The 20,905-nt window shown below is 37.5% G+C and overlaps 1 protein-coding gene across 5 annotated transcripts in view; it reads left to right on the forward strand.

Moving 5' to 3' along the window:
- Grid2 (glutamate ionotropic receptor delta type subunit 2) overlaps positions 1-20,905 on the forward strand; it is a 1,450,739-nt gene that overhangs the window by 802,939 nt on the left and 626,895 nt on the right. For all 5 annotated transcript variants that reach the window (XM_021164478.2, XM_029478539.1, XM_029478538.1 and 2 more), the window contains one exon: positions 15,564-15,617. In XM_021164478.2, the coding sequence (XP_021020137.1) occupies positions 15,564-15,617 (54 nt within the window). The remainder of the gene's footprint in view (positions 1-15,563; positions 15,618-20,905) is intronic.

A 20,905-nucleotide genomic window follows, 5' to 3' on the forward strand; every position in this document is an offset into this window, starting at 1 on the left:
GCCTGCCTCTGCCTCCCGAGTGCTGGGATTAAAGGCATGCGCCACCACACCCGCAGGTAGCAAACATTTTAATACTCTCCAATGTTTATAACAAACAAGATCAAACAGATCACACAATAATATAAGATCCCCTCAACAACTGTGATTCCCAGACCAAAAAATAGGGTGTACTTCAATATGTCCTTGTTCTCCTCACAAAGGTAATTACTGTCCTGAGACACATGAAGACAATATTCTAGCATTTCTGACATAAAGTCATCCTGAGAGGAAGGCATTTAAGCCTGTCAATCCATCTCTTCAGGATGCTTTCAAACTGTTTTATGGAGGAGCACTGGTGGTACACAGCACTGTAGCTGTCAGCTGATGTTTTAGAGTCTGAAGGAAGTACAGCATCATTCCCAATCAGGCCTATGGCTTTCTCATACTTTTATTTTCTGACCTAGGCAAAATGCAAATTTTATTGACTATCAAATTTTGCTCTGAAATAACACAAATATTTGAGTAAGCTATGAAATGTATGAGAGATTGGCAATGTCTATGCTTTATAAAATGTCGCAGCAAAGTACTGACATGTTTCCAGGTAGCTTTATGGCATATGAACCTGACATTATCACTCAGCACTGTAGCTCAGCCCTAGTAAGGGGAACACACTTAAATCCGAATTATATTTCTTGATAAGATAATTTCTCAAGATGAAAGCTGACAAAAAGACAAAGTGCACGTGGCAATCATCTGGATATTTCTGTCTTTTCACTTTATCTCATAGCAATTAGTTGGAATGAGCTGTTATATATCATATATTAAACAGCTTAGCAAAAATGATTTTTACTGTTTAACTTGAAATGGCATCTAATAAGTAATGATGTATTTCCAAGTGTAATTGATAACTTGTAACCAAGGCATATGTCATCTCTTGTGATGAAAGAAGTATCCCAAAACTTGACAATAAAATATAATTGTTAATGTTTACAAGTAGGAAAATTCAATTCTAGTAAGTAGTAACACATCATCCCACATGGAAAATAGGTGTAATGAAAATAATTGATACAAAGCTATGAATTGCAATGCAGTTATTGAAGCGTTAATAACAATGTGTCCTTCAAGAAGTTGTCTTCACATAAATTCTTTTAAGATATAGGCTTAATTATGAAATATTCTTTCTAATCAAGGATTTGGGCTCTGCCATCCTTGGGAGGGTGTTTGTCCTCAGCTACTTCTAATGTTCTCTCTTGTGCATGTTGGCAGACATCACTATATTTTCATGATTCCTGATCAGCACCCAGTGGTATTGTCTTAGGACAGGGATCACATCAGTGTTTTTTATCACAAGCTCTCCAGAAACACTGATTCTGATAAATTTCAGGGATTCTAAAAGGTCTATTTATTCCTTATATTTGTTAAGTAGAAGCACGTCCATGACAGGTTATTGCTGTCTGTCTCTGCCTAAGCTCTTTATAGAGGGATGGGTACAGGCGTCATCCAGAGACCTCACCTTGTCATCCCTCAGGTCCTTCTTAAAAGAGTTCATTCACAGCCCTCATGATAGACTTTTTCACTCAGCAGTGGACCCAACAGAATGATTTACAAAGTTCCTTAGGCGGTTCTCATATATGTTAAAATGAGACATTATAGTAAAAAGAATTCTCAATACACTGCATAGTTTTACTGGAATTTTCCTAGTGTGCTAATGGTTTACAATAGAAAGTGCTATTTTGGAACAGGTTGTAAATCACTTTAATGTCTCAAGAATTTTGTTCTCAAGATTCTCATTTCATGTTAGGAACCACTTTCTTTCTGTGGAATGAATTGTGGGTTTTGTGAGGGAAGGCTGACTCAGTTTAAATTACTGGAACAGATCCTGAGACAAGTATTTTCATAGAGATAGCTCATTAAGGAGACACTTCCAGAAAGTACAGGGAGGAACAATAAAGAAAATAGAACAAGATTGTCTTACCAGGAATGGGATCTGAATGTAGGCAAATAGGGCTCCACCTAAGGAAGATGCTTGCAAAAAAAAAAAAAAAACTCACTTCAGAATTGGCACCCAGAAAGGACTTGTGGTCCAATGAATAGAAGCCAATACTGTAGTCATCTTTTGACAAAAGAAAAAGTTTGAAAGCAAGTCAACCAAAAGAAAGCCAGAAACTGAAGAGGAAAGCTGTAACATGTATTGGATCAGCTGAGGAGTGGGGTGGGTGAATTTGTAGGAAGAGAAGGGAGATGCTGATTGCTGAATGGATATTGAGAAAGGGATGCTAGGCTTCTTTTTCATACCTGTATGTGTTCCTGTCCCCTCTATATAGTTTACATGATCCTTTTCAGTTGTGGAGAGGGGGCACTATCGTGTCTCTCTGGGTAATATAAAGCTATGACATCACAAGCCACAAATCAGAAGAGTTGTTTGGCTTCTGCATGTCTTCTATTCTTTGAAGCTAAATTTTCCCTTGAGTGGTTTCTGGGGTTTCCTGAATGAAAATTTAAGTACATTTCCATTGGAGGAATGAATGCCCAGATATACTCAGACTTTGAAGATTTTAGAGTCACCCTATGTAAGGATGCAGATGAAGGCATTCCTCTGTTTGCCCATTGTTTGTGCTCTGAGCTCAGCAACCCCAATGCTGCTCTGTTTCTAGCATGTGTTTAACTTTCTTCAGCAGTTAGTGTATACTATTAACCCATCACATTGTAGATCTTCTGCTCTGAATGAGGAGTGATTTGTTCATTTCTGATTTGGGATGGGTAGAAATCTAAAGACTGCCATAATCTGTACCTGGTGAGTTTTGTTGTTTTATAATGAGCCTATTGAGACCCTATTAAGAAGACAGGATAATTTAACTGGTTGAAGTTGGAATGTTAGAATGTCACTGCCTGGGAGAATAGGAGAGGAATAAAACGGAAATTCTTGAAGAAGAACTTGTAGTAATAATTAAAGGTCTAGTAGATGTTAGAAGTCATTTATTTGCCATGACACAAAAAACAAACAAACAAACAAAACAAAAACAAAAATAAACAAAAACAATGCAGTGTGCATGCATTCTATTTTTTTTAAAAAAAGAATGTGGAGTGAACTTTAAGATACATTAGTGGTACGTAAGGCAACACTATTATACAGAAAGAATGCATTTATAAGCATATACAGACAGAAGATATTTAAAATGTCTAAGAACAAGCAGACATAAAGTTACCAGTAGCATAGGATCACTACCACGTTTCAGTTGACTTTGTGTGTGTGTGAGTGTATAGTGTGGTCATTACATAGGTTGCTGAGTCAAGTTCTGCAATTCTTTTCTGCATGTAGTAGCATTTTATTTGAGCAGAGAGCAGTTTGTGGTTCGGTTCCAAGTGGCACTTTGTTACTAAACACATTTCTAACACCATAAGGTGATTTGCCAGTGGTAAGAAAAGGTACCTTATATCCATTATCCTGAAATAGCATAGAGGAGAATGCCAGTCACTTAGAACTCTGGATATTGTCCATTGCTGCCAAGGCCAATTCTATAACAATTGTTTTTACTGTCAACTGTGAGACTATTTTAATGTCGAAAGAATGGCTCCAGAGGTTTAAAAATGAGGGAAAGTAGGAATTTTGATTACTTAATTAAAGGCTTTAATAGTCAAGCTTCAATTAAGCCTAAACTTTTGAGGATTACAGACACCATAAGTAGTTTAGGTGATGGAGGTAGAAGTTCACATTTTCTATTTTCTTTCTGTCTCTTTGGACAGTTAGGAACCAATGAGAATTACATTGACATCTTTTGATTCCAAAATCACTAATACTCTGGAAACTTCTAGAAAGCACAGTTTCAATATAATATATAGTGATCTAAAAGACAGCAGAAATGATGAGTGACATATGCCTTATAATGTGTAATAGTATTGTGAAACAATCAACTTCATCAATGATGAGTTATGAATGTTGCAAGATAGAGCCAGGCTACATACAAACACTTTCACTACTATATGAAAATCACTAAACCCATTAACTGCTCCAATGCAGACAGTTGGTATTTAATTTGCATTTTGGTTTTCGGCATAATTGCTGGGAATCATTATCAGAGTTCTTCTCTACCAGTGGTATATATACACTTCCTCATATGGTGATGTTGTTAAGCTCTGCTGTGATGAAATTAAAGTAATAAATAGCTACCTTTCCATATGGATCAGATAGAGAAATACATATAAGTAGGCATAGCTTACAAAAGCCTGCATATATAGTTAAACTAAACAGATATGTGATTTAAGATTTTAGTCTGTTGATCATTGCAGCAGAATGTCCAATACTAAAAAGGAGGTGAGGACTGAGAATCACCGAGAACAGATTTTCTTACACCAGGTCAGCACAAATGGGCATGTGTGCAGCAGTAGACTCACTGTTTAAACTTCTCAGAATAGTTAATGCTTTATTGCTTATCTCTCTGAGATGGACAATTATCCATAAGGTTCATGGAATGATATAAATGAGAACAGTGGTGTGCCCACAGATTGTTCTGCAACCTTCAGTTTAACTACAGCTCTTGTTTTGAAAACCTGCATAATAGTTTCTGCAACTACGAGAAACAGAGCTAGGAGAACATTTTCATTTAAAAGTTGTGAAAATTGCTGCCTTCTACTTATGACCAGTCTTATGACTTCAGTGAGTCACTCAAAGTTTTTTTTTCTCTCAGTTTCTTTTACTTTTCTTCTTTTAATTTTTTTTTTATAATTTCATGAGTGTTTTCTTGCATGTGTGTATTTGTACAATGTGAGTGTAGAGCCCAGAGCAACCAGAAGAGGACTTCAGATACCTAAGAAATGGAGGTAAAGATAGTTCTGAGCTGCTTTGTTGGTCCTGGGAACCATGTCTGGGTCACTGGCTAGAGTAGCAAATGCTCTTAACCACTGAGCCATCTCTATCCCTTTATAAACATATGTATACATTTATTTTTTGTATACATTTATATATAATTTATTTATAAAATGTATAATATATTAATTATATATGTGTGTATGTATATATGTTGTACATTGTGTCACTTAAATAATTGAGATGATGGGAATTTAGCAGATATTTATATACACATAAATAATTTTAATCTTCATACTCATATAAATTTCTTAAGGAAACAAAGTTTGCAGACACACACACACAGAGTGTGTACATGTCATATAATACTCAGAGCATCCATATACATGATAATATAGTGCTTGATACACACTAAGTGTACTCAATAAATATTAAATTACATTATTTGATTACTGATGCACTACAAAAATTATTTTCTAAAGTATACTTAGTAATTTCTGTGTTGACCTTAGCACGATGCTTATGGGAATTCTGCTATTGTGGACACAATTACTGATTAGTGATGACAACAGAACAGTCATGAAGAAGGCATTTTTTTTAGGGAGCTTACCAAAGGGAGTGGAATAGCACACAAAATGGAACCTGTCCTCTCAACCGCTTGCATAAGCACAATTGCCCTGGGGATGATGGGGTCAGAGATCAGGCAAACACAGGTAGAAAAAAATTTGCATTGCACAATAGACATAGGGAAGAAAGATAGTTACCATCTGAAAAAAATGGTTGTTTATGTAGAATAGAGCAGAAACCCACAGAGTGACCCAAGGGTGTGAAAGCTCACTGAGTGAATGACCATGTGTGGCTCTGGCTGTTATTTGACACTGAGAACATCCCTTATATTCTCTCCCCCTTTCTAGTCTTCCATTTCCCCCTTTCCTCCTGTATTCCTTTTTTCTTTGCTTCAACCTAGGGAAGGAAAAAAAAAAAACACTTTATAAATCTTACCAATTAGGTGTCAATATGCCCCCAAACTGTCATTTTAAATCTTGATCAAACTCCCACTAAAGGCTTGCTCATTTATGTTGTCAATCACACTTAGGAACTAATGTATTCTACCAATGATCATTTGACTATTAAAAATAAATAAACACTTTAATAGTGTTTCCTAGTTGTTCATTATAATGTGGTGAAAGGAAAGAGGAAGTGCCATTCTTCATCAGAATCTTAGAAACAGTTTTGGGATCTGGGAAGTCTCTGTTTGTAAAGTGCTTCAAGTACAAACAACAGGCCCTGACTTTGGGTGGTCTGCACCTGTGTAAAATGCCAGATGTGGCATTTTTTTACTTATAATTCCAGAGTTCAGAAGGTTGGGACAGGAGGATCCCTGGAGCTTACTTGACTAGGTGGCTTGACTGAATCAGATAGGCTCACATGCAGCTAGAAACCCTGCTTCAAGCATAAGAGGAAAGCTGGGCATGGAGGTACATGTCTTTAATCCCAGCACTTGGTACATAGAGATAGGAGGAGCACTGTCAGTTCAAAGCCAGCCTAGTCTACATAGAATGAGTTCCAGGACAGCCAGAACTATTTAGAGAAACCCTGCTACCTGACATACACACAAAAGAGAAGGATCTGGAGAGATGTTAGAAAGTTGTCTCAGCAATTAACAGCACTGGCTACTTTTTCCGAGGATATGAGCTTAATTCTCTAGTGGGTAACAACTGTCTGTAACTCTAGGTCCAGGCTATCTAATAACTTTTTCTGACTTGTGCAGGTACCAGGAATGTACCTGATAAACACATATCCATGGAACAAAACATTCTTAAACATTCTTATACATAAAATTATAGCCAGGCAGAGGTGGCACATGCCTTTAATCCCAGCACTTGGGAGGCAGAAGGAGGCAGATTTCTGACTTGGAGGCCAGCCTGGTCTACAGAGTGAGTTATAGGACAGCCAGGACTATACAGAGAAACCCTGTCTCGAAAAAAAACTATATATATAAAACGTTTGAATAAGAATTCAAAACCAATTCTGATCTTCACACACACACACACACACATACACAATCACACAATCTTGGCACAATAGGCTTCTGATTGACACAGCAAAGATACAAGAATCCTACAATGTCAACAGAAACCCCAGAAGAAATAAAAATAGAGGCAAATACAGTGGCAGCCATCTGTATCCCAACACTTGCGATCTGGGAGAAAGGTCAAAGCCAACCTCAGCTATGTAGTGAATTTAATTTAATTTAAGAAGAAAAACCCGAAATGTATTTAAAAGAGAAGTAGAAATAATAAGGCAGTAATCCATTGACTTAACAATAATCAGCAGAGCTTTATATTCTTATCAAAGTATTGACGTTTTGAGTTTACTTTTAATCACTATTCAGTCTTTGTTGAACCATACAGCACACAAGAAGATGGTCTATACCATGTGATGAAGGCAGAGTGGATTTCCTTGGATCGGGCATACATCTTTACACATTGAGAAACAGATGGTATCACAGCGTTGGCCAGTTCACTACTGTGGCATGATTCCATCTCCCAGGGGGTGTGGGAAGACCCAAGTGCAGAGAAGAAACAATAAATCTAGCAAATCCATTTATGAAATAACTTTGGCAGCTATGATACGAGAATTTGGATGGAAATATTCGTGATCTTCCAGCTGGAAGATCAGAGCACAGCTTCCAAAGCAAAAGGCAGAAAGTGGGGTGGCAGAGTAGCTCCCTGGAGATAACAGAAGAGAGCTGGGCTCCACAATGAGCACAGGGAACCACTGACAAGACAATGGGCTGTGGAACAGCCCCCTGCTGCCCAATAGAAACATGAGGGTTTCAGCTGCCATCTGCTCGATCAACTTGGGACTTAGATCCCATGTGCCTGAGCACTTGGCTGCCTCCTTATACCTTGCTTCTGTGCTAGGGAGAAGGCCATGAAAAAAAAAAAAAGAAACCACTTAAAGAAATGGCATTCATAAGTACCCAGTGTGAATGTATTTGCTGAGTCTTAGGAAGAGCAGAGCAGTGTGGTCTCTGATCTCAGATGCACTGAGTTGTGGTTCTGTTGGGGACATGGGGACCATGAGAGCAGCTGGAATGAGCTCCAAACAAAAATAAAAGTCGCTTATATCTGCTTTATACTTTTTGTCCTCTTTATATATACTTTATTGAAGGGAATACAGTGCAGTGATTTGGTTTGGTGTGGAGACAGACCTTTAAAAATCACACAGATGGGTGCGTGTGCATTTCTGCACCCACCCAACAGCTCTGGATTCACGAATGAAAATACACACACACACACACACACACACACACACAATGTTTAATAAGCCTTAACTTGCTCAGTGGCTGAGAACTTCCAAACCTCAGCACAGCTAGCACACACTCCCTCCGTATTCCTGATTTAACACTTTCTAAATCTATATTTTATTTTGCTGCCCTGTTTCCTTCTGGGCCGCCCTCCTATGGGGCCGATTTCCCTTTGTACCTACATTTAGGCCGTCTCACACTCCTGATCCTTCTTTGGAAAGTCTCTCCTTTAACTCCTCTAATGGCAAAATCCTCTTCTCTTCCCCTGTCTTTTTGTTTTGTTTTGTTTTGTTTTTTGGCCAGGGAATTTTAAAAGTCCCGCCTCTTTCTCCCTGCCTAGCCATTGGCCATTGGCAACTTTATTTCCCAATCAGTACCAACTGGGTACAGGCATCTATAAACCTACTTGCAGGACATTGCAAACAGGATGTTTGGGTAACACAATTAGCATGTGAATAGAAGCCGCTAAAGTTTAGTTTTTGTCTTTTTCTCAAACAAACAAAACAACAACAACAACAAAAACAACAAAAGGAAGGAAGGAAAGTTGTGTCACCATCTGGTCTAAACCATTGTGTCTGATTTGGGACTTCCATGAACATAGCAGTTCACCAGTTGTTCTTGCTTTGTGAAAACAGGTCAGCTTGGCTGCGCAGTCTCTAGGGCTACTGTGAAACTCTTTGTTCAGATTGCAAAGTATTTCAATGAATTTTAGACTTTGTGGAAATGTATGGGTACATTGACATTGTTTCTAGTTTGCAGTTCTTGAAACGTTTTAATCACTGAAACATTTTAGTCAATAAGATCTACAGTAGGGGAAAAAAAGTTTCTTTGTGAAATTCATTTGGAATTATGTCATTCCAAACATCTTGTACTGGAGACCATTAACACATCCGTTAATACTCAGTAGGTGATGTTCATTGTAATCTTAGCATGGTCCACCATCTCTTATCCTCCTGATGATAAGATAATGTGGGAACAATTTTATCCATATCGACAAATAGAATTTGAAGCTTACCAGCTTGGTAGCTTGTGTAAGTATACATGAAGAAAACAATGAATGCATTGATTCTGATTTTAAAGTTACTGTTTATGAATATGGAGCTTCAGTCTATGAACTAAACTTGTATTACATCTTAGTGGCTTTCATGTTCATTATACTTCTGAGTTGAATTTCAGCACTTTGAGGAGCAATGCAGAAATACCATGTGTTTAGCTTTATTTACCCCACCCATTTTCAATGTTTCTGGTTGCAAAGCATTGAAGAACTGTCGCATAGAAGTAAGCTCTAAGCAGTATTGAACAAGTTATGTTATTACCAATGAGCAGGAAGGGAGTTGCTCTTCCACATTTCTTCTGGTATAAGTCTTGGGACCTTTTGCATAGGCCTTCCCCTTACTGTCATAGGCAGGAATAAAGAAGCAGACACCTGCTGTCCTGGCTGCTGCTGTGTATCACACACCTTTGTATAAATATTCAGTGTATCCTGCAAAGGAAACATGTGTAATTTAGTTGAGCCACAAGCTTGAGTGAAATAACAGAATGTTTCTGTTATTGTTTAGTCAATTAAATTGTCCTCTCTACTTGTAGGATCTGTTCTGCATTTAATCCCAGTGAGATATGCACTCTGGCAGTGTGGTTGATTTCTTTGCTTCAGATGGTCTTACTTAGCACAGCTAAAGATTTGAGAACGAACATTGGAAGACATGATGATAAATTGTTGGGCCTTTCTAAAGACTCAGAAGTCCTAAGGTCCTGCCAGTGACAGATGGTCTGTCCTTACTCATGGCTCGTCTCCCCGACAGGGCTTTGATTCCTCTGTCACCTTCTTTTTAGCAGAATTCACTTAAAGTAAGCTCAGCCTTGTGGAAGGTCTCCTTTGTTATAATTACATTGCTAAACGTAGAAGTGAACAGGTCTCCACAGCACCATGCTGTATGTGGGACATGCTCTTTACACACTCCTAAATACCCATGTCTAATGCTGAAAAAGACTTCTGTGGTGAGGATATTCAAAACAGATTACCAAGAAAAACCCCTCTTCCCTCATCCCCTGTTACTCTGCTGAGCTGAGCTGCTGTTCCTGCTGGATAGCTTTGCTCAGATTTGCCTTTTTCTCATATAGCTTGCTGTTTGCTTTGGGTGGCCCAGGAGGGAAGTAGTCTTTAGGCACCTTTTCTGAGTCATCATGGTAATAAATGCTATTATTGAATTAGGACTCCCTATTTCATTATGACCTCAGATTTTTGATGTTTTGTTTAAAAAAAAACACAACTTGAGGTTATTTATAATCCACACAATGCACCCTGAGAATTGCAACAGTAATGTGCTGGGATGTGAGAGAACACCTATTATTATATATTTTTTAAAAGGTGTACGTTGGAAGGGGAATTTCAATCCAGTTCCAGTAAAATGTGCACTGTGCAATTTAAGTAAGAAAAATGAGGAAAATGTATAGTTTTTGAGTTGTTGTGTCAAAACAAAAACAAAAAACAAAACAAAACAAAACAAGAACAAAATTTTGACAAAATCTACTTAAGGTAGAAGGGCTTTATTTTGATACAGTGTTTAAGAAGCAACACAGTCCACTTTGACAGAGAAGCCAGAAATGCAATGTGTGTGTGTGTGTGTGTGTGTGTGTGTGTGTGTGTGTGTTGCTGAAGCCTTGTGCCTGCAGAAGCCAGAAGGGGTATCACATCCTCTTGGACTGGGATTAAAGGCTGGACTGCGCATACTCTTAATTTCTCTCCTTTCTCTCTAGACTCCAATTATGTGTTTAGATCAGTATAGCTTTATATTTATCTTTACAGCATGTGATCCCTTAGTGGAGGCATAAAATTCTGTGTCCCCAGCCCATGGGATGGTTCTGTGTGTATTCATGGCAGGTCTTTCCAGCTAAGTTTAGCCTTTTGGGTAACAACTTCATAGATATACCTGAAATGTGTTTCCATGGTAATTCTAAATCCAGTCAAGTTGACAATGAGAATATACCATTGGACAAAAAAAAATTCTTTCTTAAATGAATTGTATCATGACTCTAGAAATAAATACAAAGAACTTAGAAGTTCTAGGATGCCCCTCAAATAATCCAGAATTTGGTCCTTTAACTCAGCAATGCCACTAGTTTGAGGCAGCATTGCTGAAATTTAAGCAGTATTACTTGGAAATGGAATAATATTACCAAAATATTTAAATTATCAGGTAAACCAATATGGATATCCATGGTTGTTCCTTCGTGACAGTTAGCTCCAAAGTTTCTTGTTTTTAAATATGTCTTCCTTAAGAATGAGCAGTCTGGGACTGCTCATCTGTGAGAAGAATAGCAGTGTTACGCTGTTTCTCCTTTAATTCACTGCGGGGGGCGGGGGGGGTGCGGATCAACCTTTGTGATAGGCCTCCTGTGCCTTCTACTATAACTCAGGTCTTCATCATTCAAGTCCCGAGGGTACAGACTGTTGAGCTCCACTCTTTTTTTTTTTTTTTTTTATAAAACCAGATTAATCAGGGCCGATTTATTCATTTTATGCTGGTGTATGTTCAATTTTATACACTCAATTACACATTCAATTTTATCAAAGAATCAATGATACTAAGGATTTTTCTTTTAATTATTTTTTATTAGGTATTTTCTTCATTTACATTTCCAATGCTATCCCAAAAGTCCCCCATACCCTCCCCCCCACCTCCCCTACCCACCCACTCCTATTTCTTGGCCCTGGCGTTCCCCTGTACTGGGGCATATAAAGTTTGCATGACCAATGGGCCTCTCTTTCCACTGATGGCTCCAATCTTTTTTTATGCCACTTTCCTATCTAACTTTCTGTGTTTCTAATCAGTTTAAAATATTGCCTTCTTTCAGTAGCATTCAGTTAAAAAAATTCCAACAATCCATGTGATCTTATTATTAATTCATGAACAAATTAACCTTGACCTAAAGGAATTCTATTCCTCTTTTAGTGGACATTTTTCCAGGTAACCTTTTCTATGTATTATAGGGTTTTTTTTTTATTTTTTTTTTATTTATTATATTTAAGTACACTGTAGCTGTCCTCAGACACTCCAGAAGAGGGCGCCAGATCTCATTACGGATGGTTGTGAGCCACCATGTGGTTGCTGGGATTTGAACTCTGGACCTCTGGAAGAGCAGTCGGGTGCTCTTACCCACTGAGCCATCTCACCAGCCCCGGGTTTTTTTTTTTAAATGCTTCTTTGAAATATGGTGCTTTGGTATGGTACTTCATGGATTTGTATGTATAAATATATTCTTTATTCTATGATTAAAGGGACAGAGCATCTCTGTCTTTTCATTACTAAATATCATTCTAATAGCAATTTATTTCTTTCTACAAAGAACAATGCTCTTGTAGAAGGAAATCTCAAATATTTAATATCCACTAAAATGTCCAGCATATTGCCTGTAATTTTCAGATCAAGTCTTTATCAAGTCACAGAAGCTCCAGTTATGTTAGTAGTTATTGTTAATTAAAATTTAAGGATGTAAAAAGGTACAGAACCGGTATTAGTATCAATGTTTTACTTTAGACAAGAGATGCTGAGTTTCTATAAAAAGTAAACCCAAAATGTAATGTCTCATATTATCTCGGTGTGACAGCAGGAATGTCGAGAAAAGTTATTTTCTGTGCTGGAGACAGTGTGACTTTCAAAGTATTCCTAGGCATGACACAGTGTCCACATGCTACAATGTACAGCGAGCAAGCACAGGCAAGTGGTCAGAATCACACAGGCATTAGTATACAGGCACAGGCACTCAGGTTTGGAAGTGTCCTGCACCAGTGTTCTGCTCACATTATCTGGGCTAGAATCAGAGATATGGCTTTGAAGAAAAGATATGGAACTAATGAGTTTAAACCAGAATCACAGGGAAGCAGTAGAGGACCTGCCTACTTAAAAGCTGGAAAGGGAGGTTAAAGGACACTGTCTTCTACAGCACATAAGGCATATGGATGGAATAATCAAATATACTCAAGCAGAGGGTCACATAGTTGCCCACCTATGGCAAAAAGGTCTCAACTAATGTGAGAAGAGACTGATTATTTATGTGCAGTGAATTCTAGTAAGTTTTCCTTGTTTCAAATTTATACTGCTGAAATTATTTTGTATTGTAATACTCCTTCTCTATGGTTTGTGAGGAACTTGGACTATATCATGGTCTGGAATGAGATTCTTGAATCATGTTCTGGGGGAAAACAGTTGCATCATGGTCTGAGAGAGATGAAATGCTTGGTCTGGTATATGACAGTGGCATCACGGGCTGGGATGCTATGATTGAGTTTCTTCTTTGTGTAAGCTCCATACTGTTTTGTGTTTTGTTTATTTCAAATCATGGTGTAAATATTATTTTCACTTTCCTCACAGACTATTTATGCTATCATTTAGTAGTCCCTTAGTCCTGCAATAAGATAACTTTTTAACAATATCTTTATGTATTGAAGAGTTCTCCCTCTTGGATTCTTAGCCTGTCAACATGGCACAGATTATCATTAAAAAGGGCAATTTTACATAAATAATTTTGTCTATTTTGCCACTGATGTTATTGAGAAGTGCTTTCAGCCTGTGCTACCTGTGGCTTGGCCTTATCACCTTTCTAACCCATATTTTAGTTTAAAGTTTCCCCATACACACACACACACACACACATATATATATATGCATTTTGCCATTTTATACTGTGATAGATTTTTCTAACACCCAAATGTTGAGTTCATCTCTTTCTAAATTCTGATGGAATTTCAACTTCTTTTCTAATGCTTTTCATTGTTACTAAATCATAGATAGGCCTCTATAAATATTAATGAAGAAATTTAAAAATTAAAAAAACATTGCTATTACTGTTATAAAGTTAAAAGAATTTTTCTATAATTAAAACTGGACCTTGCTACATATAATAAACTCCATAAAAATTTTTACCTAGGAGCTGGAGAAATGGCTCAGCAGTTAAGAGCACTGACTACTCTTCTGGAGGTCCTGAGTTCAATTTCCAGCAAACACATGGTGGCTCACAACCGTCTGTAGTGGGATCTGATGCCCTCTTCTAGGGAGTATGAAGAGAGCAACAATGTACTCACATACATAAAATAAATCTTTAAATGTTTTTAAATTTCACCTGTAAGTGATTATGTATATACCCTAAAAAGAATAATGATGAACCTGAAAGTAAGAAAGAAACCTTCATTTTCTTCAATATTCATAATTTGTATTATTCAGCAAGTTCATAGGAATTAGAATATATGAAAATAGTATGATATATCCATATTAAAAATAAGTGAAAATAATTGTATATTTGAATTAAAAATATCTAACCATATAACACTTGTGAATACAATTGTATTTCTTCTTGTTCTTCAATACACCTTTGAAGCAATGTTTCTCCACAGGACAAAGAACAACTCCCAAGTCTAGTTCACATTTTGCAACATCCTTTGTAGTTCATGGAAAACATCTACGCTTGAGACAAAGTCTAGTCTATAAATACTACCACTAAACTTACAGTAATAATTTATTACACAGCAGCTTCACTCGTTATATGCTATTCCTATGAACTGCAAGAACATGTCTTAGAAAAGGTGCAATAAGAATGTGCACAGTGGAAACCCTGTTACAAAAGCAGCACCTATATATGTAGACACACACACAAACACACACAATCACATACACACATAAAGACACATAAACACACATGCACACACACACACACACACACACACACACACAGATACATACACATATGTGTTCAGATAAGCCCATTTTTGACCTATGCTAAATATTCAAAGTTGGTCAGTCAAGACCAGGCATGATGGTCCACACCATGAATTTCATCACTTGAGGAACAAAGGCAAAAATATGTGTGAGTTCAAGGCCAGTTCTATATCATATGCTCAAAAACAATTGTTAGTTAACATATTGCTTATTAAGTTGTATGTTTTATATATAACATACTGTGAATGCAATATAAATTGCTTTCTTATTTTACAGTTTAACTTTAGAACTGAATCTACTTCAAAGGCATGCAACAAAGTCATTTTTCACAGTAAAGTTCTGTCAAAACAGTAATATACACACTGAGATGATAAAAATATTTAAGTTGTGACTGAATGAGATTCTGGTACTACTTAGATATTTATTACATATATTATAGCACTGAAATGTATTGGAACTAGGAATATGAGATTTGAAATCTGTTAAGTCTAAAAAAACTTGATTGTTTAAAAGTTTTTCCTTTTTCAATTTACATGTTTCTATCCTTGATGAATTCTGTTTTCAAGCTTATTTAGCGTATCTCCAGGGCCTGCCAACAAAGCCTGCTGTATCTACGCTGCTTTGGTGATAGTGTTCCATCTGTAACTGATCCAAGACTTTCCTAGCAGTGTTTTGTCCACTAATGGAGTGGATCCTTTTAGGGTGACTCCATCTTCGTGATTCATGCTGATGATTTGCTTGCTTTCTCTTCTAGGTGGTGGAGACGAATCTGGTTGCTTTTGACTGTCACTGGATCATCATTAATGAGGTAAAGCGCACACCGCCTCTCCTATCAACAGCCACTTTTTCACACATGGAGCCTCCAAAGGGCCTCACCCCTAAGAGGGAGCAGAACAGGAAGCAAGGGCTCAGTGTACTGCATGAATGCTCTCTAATAAAAACAAAAACAAGTCTTATCTGAATTAAGTAAGTGGAGAAAGCCTTCCCACTGAGTGTCCATCTTTTAGCTTTCCCAGTTGCACACACTGCCTACTTAAGAGACATCATCTATATGAAAAGTTCAGTTCTTTGAAACCAATGTGAATCTCCTAGGGGGGAGAGTCTGCATTCCACTTGTATTTTAATGCCTTTTTTTAATAAAAATTTTCACATCTGTCTCCCAACTTGAGGATTTAATGGTTCAGTGTATGAACATGAATCAACAAAGAACAAGGTTTTTTTTTTTTCACCCACAAAGAAATACAACTGTTTTAAAAATCCAAAGATTATCAAATTCCTTTAGATCCTTTGCCTAACATTTTGCAAAGGTAATACAAAGTATTCAGAGTATGTTGCAATCTAAGGATATTATTTCCTTGGTACTTGCCAGTAAAGATTAGCAAAGACAGCAACAGACTAGATGTGAACAAATAGGTGACAACACATTGCAGCACGATATGACTTCAGAATGAGATGTTTTCCAACTCTGCCTAGAAGATATAAACAGATTGTGAATTACTTATGTACCAATACTGTTCTTGGAATTATAGGGTGAACAACCAGAGGCATTTGTAAGAGTCCAGAGCAGAGAAAGACTATGTGTTGAACATAGCCAGAAGACAAGATCTGGCCAGAAAAGACAAGAGAAGAAGAGAGGAGAAGGAGAGGAAAAGAGTGAAAGGGGAACAGAAAGAGAGACGGAGAGAGAAAGAGACAGAGAGAGACAGAGACAGAGAAAGACACAAAGACAGAAGGACTTTTGATGCTGCAGGAGCCTGGAGGCCAGTATCCACTTCAGTGTGCTAATGGGCACTAGCCACTTGTCCCTTCTTCTAGTGATGAGGGAAATGGCTCCATTTGATAGAGGAAAACTGGATTGGCAAGTTCCTTAGGGACACACACTTACCTAACCCCCAGAAATCCTCCTATGGTCCAGGACTACCTTTTGGACCTAACACGTACAACTTTCCTGTATAATACAAATATCTTCTGCCCTGGAGTTTATTAAAAGAATCAATAAAGTTCTATCCTAACAAAGCCTGAGTAATGACTCAAAAGCAGCTGCTACCGTATCCATCTTTTCCTGTTACCCTTGTAAGACCCCCAACGCTGGGCCTCCGCTCAAGTCCCGGGATGAACTGGCTAACACCCCAATGTTCAGAGAGAAAACCACACCTGATGCAAACTGCAAGAGGTTTTATTATCAGCTAGCTGAGGACGAATCCCGGGCAGGGGAGTTCGACCTGAGCAGTGACAGTAGAGGGCTTTTAACAGCCAGCTAAGGAATTGGGAGGAGTTGGGAGGAGAGTTGGGAGGAGTTGGAATGAGTTGGGAGGAGTTGGGAGGAGTTGGGAGGAGAGTTGGCTACAGTTCTTTTCTGGTGGGGAGGGGGAGTGAGCTGCAGCCTCCTCTCTTGAGTCTATCTCCATGTCCTTGTAGGTCTTCCTACAGTTATAGCATCTCTGGCTTAAAGCACAGAAACAAAAAAGACTTTTTGCTGGCTATAGAGAACAAAGAGCTTCTTTTTGGCTGTATTTTTAGAGATCAGGGAAAACAAGCTTGGGGAACGTCCAGGGGCTTTACCTTCTAGGGAGAAAAGCTCTAAGTCAGGGTCTCACATCATTCTCCTGTCATGTGATTGGCTATGAAAGTGGCAAGGGTGTGTGTATGTCTAAGGATCTGTAGAAGATAAATGCTCTTCCACTCCAAATGGAAAAGTAAAATACAAATGTTTCTCCTATATAGGCTTCCATCTTTTTAGCTCAGAGTAAAGACACTGAAGCCTTCTCCCCATCCTCTGGAAGTGCCAACCCTTGGGCTATATGGTTTGTCGCTACATTCCTTGCATATTTTCCATGAGATTCCTACAGGAAGTATAGGTGCACTAATCTCTTACAATGACCTTCTGATCAAGCCTACTCATGTCCATCAAAGTGATTATGCATCAGACTAGAAAGAAAGCAACACTGAAAATAATTTAGTGAACTTTCAGAATCGTTCAGAGAGGCATTTTTGTTTTTCTAAAAGAAAACTAAAGTTTGAAGATATTAGATAATCTACAAAGTATTTAAAATGTTAGCAAGGGTAAATAATGGAATTTTAACAGCAGTCTTACCAATGAAAAGCTTCAGTTGCTTTTGGCTTTGTTTTGAATTATATTTTTGAAATCTCCATTGTCTTTAGTTAAATAATTTTGTAGATTTATTTTTGTTTGTAAATGATGAATCCCTTTTTTCAGCTCACACATGACTTCTCTTAAAATACCACGTAGGTTTCCTGCTTCGGGTCAGACAGGGAGCATCTACACTTGTGTCCACAAAGCAGGCTAGAAAGAAAAGGTGGGCTTCTTGCCACCTTAGCGGGTGATCAAACAAATGAATACGATTTTTTTTAATGAAAGGTCATGTTCTATCTTTTGGTGAGACTGCAGAAGGAACCCTTGCCTTATTTCTTTTGCCATCGTCAATGTGGCTCCTTCAGTGATACTTGAATCTTGAAATCAAACATGAGTAAAGCAACAAAAACAGGATGGATGGATGTTTCCCCACCATTCAAGGTCAACTAGAACTTCAGGGCAAAGGTCTCCTTCATAGTCTTCATATTATAAACTATATTATACAGAAGTAATAGAGTAGACCAACATGTATTTCCTGGATGATATCTTAGCTACAATGTTGCAAAAGAAACTATCCAGTAACCAAAGCAATTTAACTGGTCAACCACTCATTCAATATTAGCTCTCCAGAAGGTGAGAGAAAAGCTCAATCCTTTTCTCAACCTGGAGCCTTTGCTGGCAGTGCTTCCAAGGATAGCTTCATCACTGGCTTGAAACCTTTCCTGTGTTTTACTGCTGGTTGTACTTTATCAGTCCTTTACTGAAGTGCTATTTCTCTCTAGCATTCAATGCTGTTTAAAACAAAATAAAATGTCCACCACCCATGCCATTTACATCAGCTACTGCTTTTATCTGAACCAAACAGAAGCACAAAGAATGAGCACGTTTGCAAGGAAAAGTATTATCAGCTAGTCTATCCAAGGTCGGCTCTTTCTCTTTCTATCCCCATTCCACTTAGCCACCTCATTCTCTTGAAGTCTACTTCAAAAAATTTGAACCACATCCTTTTTGCCCATGTTTGTTTGTGTGTTTGCTTGTTTTTCCATTTCCATGCTTATTATAAAAACTAATAGAGGGATGATGATTTATTCATATTTCAATAAATGGGAAAAAGTGGATTTTTCAAATTTGTTAAAAAGCTGCATATTTCCCAAAGTAACAACAAAGCCCTCATAGACATGTCAAATGCCCATTTAACTGAACATAAAATGATTTTTGTCTATGTCACTTTGCATAACTATAGTTTAGTAGCTAATTTTAAAATGGATTGCAAAAATTTATTTAATCCTACTGCACCAATAGTTTTATAGAAAGGAATTATAAATCAAAGTTGACACTATGCATTAAGGCACAAGTTGTACAAACTTGAAAACAGTATTGTTTCGTTTCAATTTGCAACAAGTACACTGTACTAATGAGAGGCTGTACAGCCCACAGAGAGCAATCAATCAAGTTAGGCCTTGGTGATGGTGTTTCTAGTCTCCCCCGTGCTCAGTAGGTCTCTCACAACAGACTTCTGTATCCCTAATAGCTTCCCTTTAGGGCCCTAAAGCAAATGACTTGATGCTGTATTTGTTTTACAAAAGACAGAACTTAGATAGGAAGCTCATCTGGTTCCGTAGCAAGGCTTCTAATTCCTGGTGATGCTAGCTCTGATCTTCCATGCCTCGTGTCATTCCAGTGACCTAAAACAAGTTTAAAGTCATAATTCTCTGTGAGTCCATGAGGAGTTCGGTTATGGAAGAAGCCTTTAGTTTGGGGATTTAGATTCTCATTTTGAAATTTCAAATCTTAGCCATTTAGTGGATATTTTGGATTTTTTTTGTTTACTGATTAACTAATAACTAATTAATAATCAATCAACAAGAAAATTACCATTCTGTTCCTGTTCCTCCTGATTTTATCTCAGATTCTAATATAGTGTTTGCAAAATTACTTGATGTGAGTGTTGTATTTTCTTGAAATGTTACATGGCCAACTGTGCCACAGTATGAAGCACACAAACATATCATAAAATCATCTCTTAACACTGCAACATAGCAGACTACAACATCTCATTACTGAAATTTGCTAGGTCAGGATTATTTATTATTTTCAATGCATGATGAGCATCTAATACTAACTTTTCAGCTACTGAGTCTTTAAAAGGATGGTTTAGTAAAACCCTATGACTGATCCATGCAGTAAACTTTCAGTTGCCCCATGTTTACTAAATACTCCCTGTGATCCAGGAGCTTCATTAGATGCAAAGAGATGAAAGAAAGAGAAAGCAGATCCTGTGAGGAAAAACAGACAACAAACTTTTTCTGGAAGAATACACTTCAGGCTCTCAACTGATTTGAAAAGTCTTTTTCAAATCTTGAAAGTCTTTTTGTCCACCCACTTTCTCTTTATTTCAACCTGAAGTTGACCTACTTCAGAATTTCAAGAATACTGAATTCTAAAGTACTTTTGGGGGACAGTGTGTGTTTCTGTCTTCTTAGCAAATAATTTCTTGTTTTTTCCCTCATTGGCCATTACAAAGTTCAGAGTCCAGTCTACATTAAACAATAGATGTAAATTTAATGTTTATTTGGATATGTTAATTCAACTTCAACTAATTTATGCTTATTACTAATTACTCTTTGGGAAAATACTGTTGTGCTTTCTTCCCAAAGAAGTAAAATTAAAAGTCAGCTATGATGGACAAACCTGTCTTTATTATATTATTAATTCTATGTTCATAAAGAGATGCAAATGAAGATTCCAAAGACAATGTTAGAATTCTGATTCTTCATAGTCTTTAAAAACCCAGATATTTTCTAAACAGATACCAGGTACCAAAGTTAAACCAGGATCAAGTTAACGATCTAAACAGTCCCATATAGAATAGAAGCACTCATTAATAGTCTCCCAACCAAAAAAAGCCCAGGAAGAGATGGGTTTAGTGCAGAGTTCTATCAGACCATCAAGGAAGATCTAATTCCAGTTCTGCACAAACTATTTCACAAAATAGAAGTAGA

Source organism: Mus caroli, chromosome 6 (assembly GCF_900094665.2).
Source record: "Mus caroli chromosome 6, CAROLI_EIJ_v1.1, whole genome shotgun sequence".
Classification (NCBI taxonomy): Eukaryota; Metazoa; Chordata; class Mammalia; order Rodentia; family Muridae; genus Mus; species Mus caroli.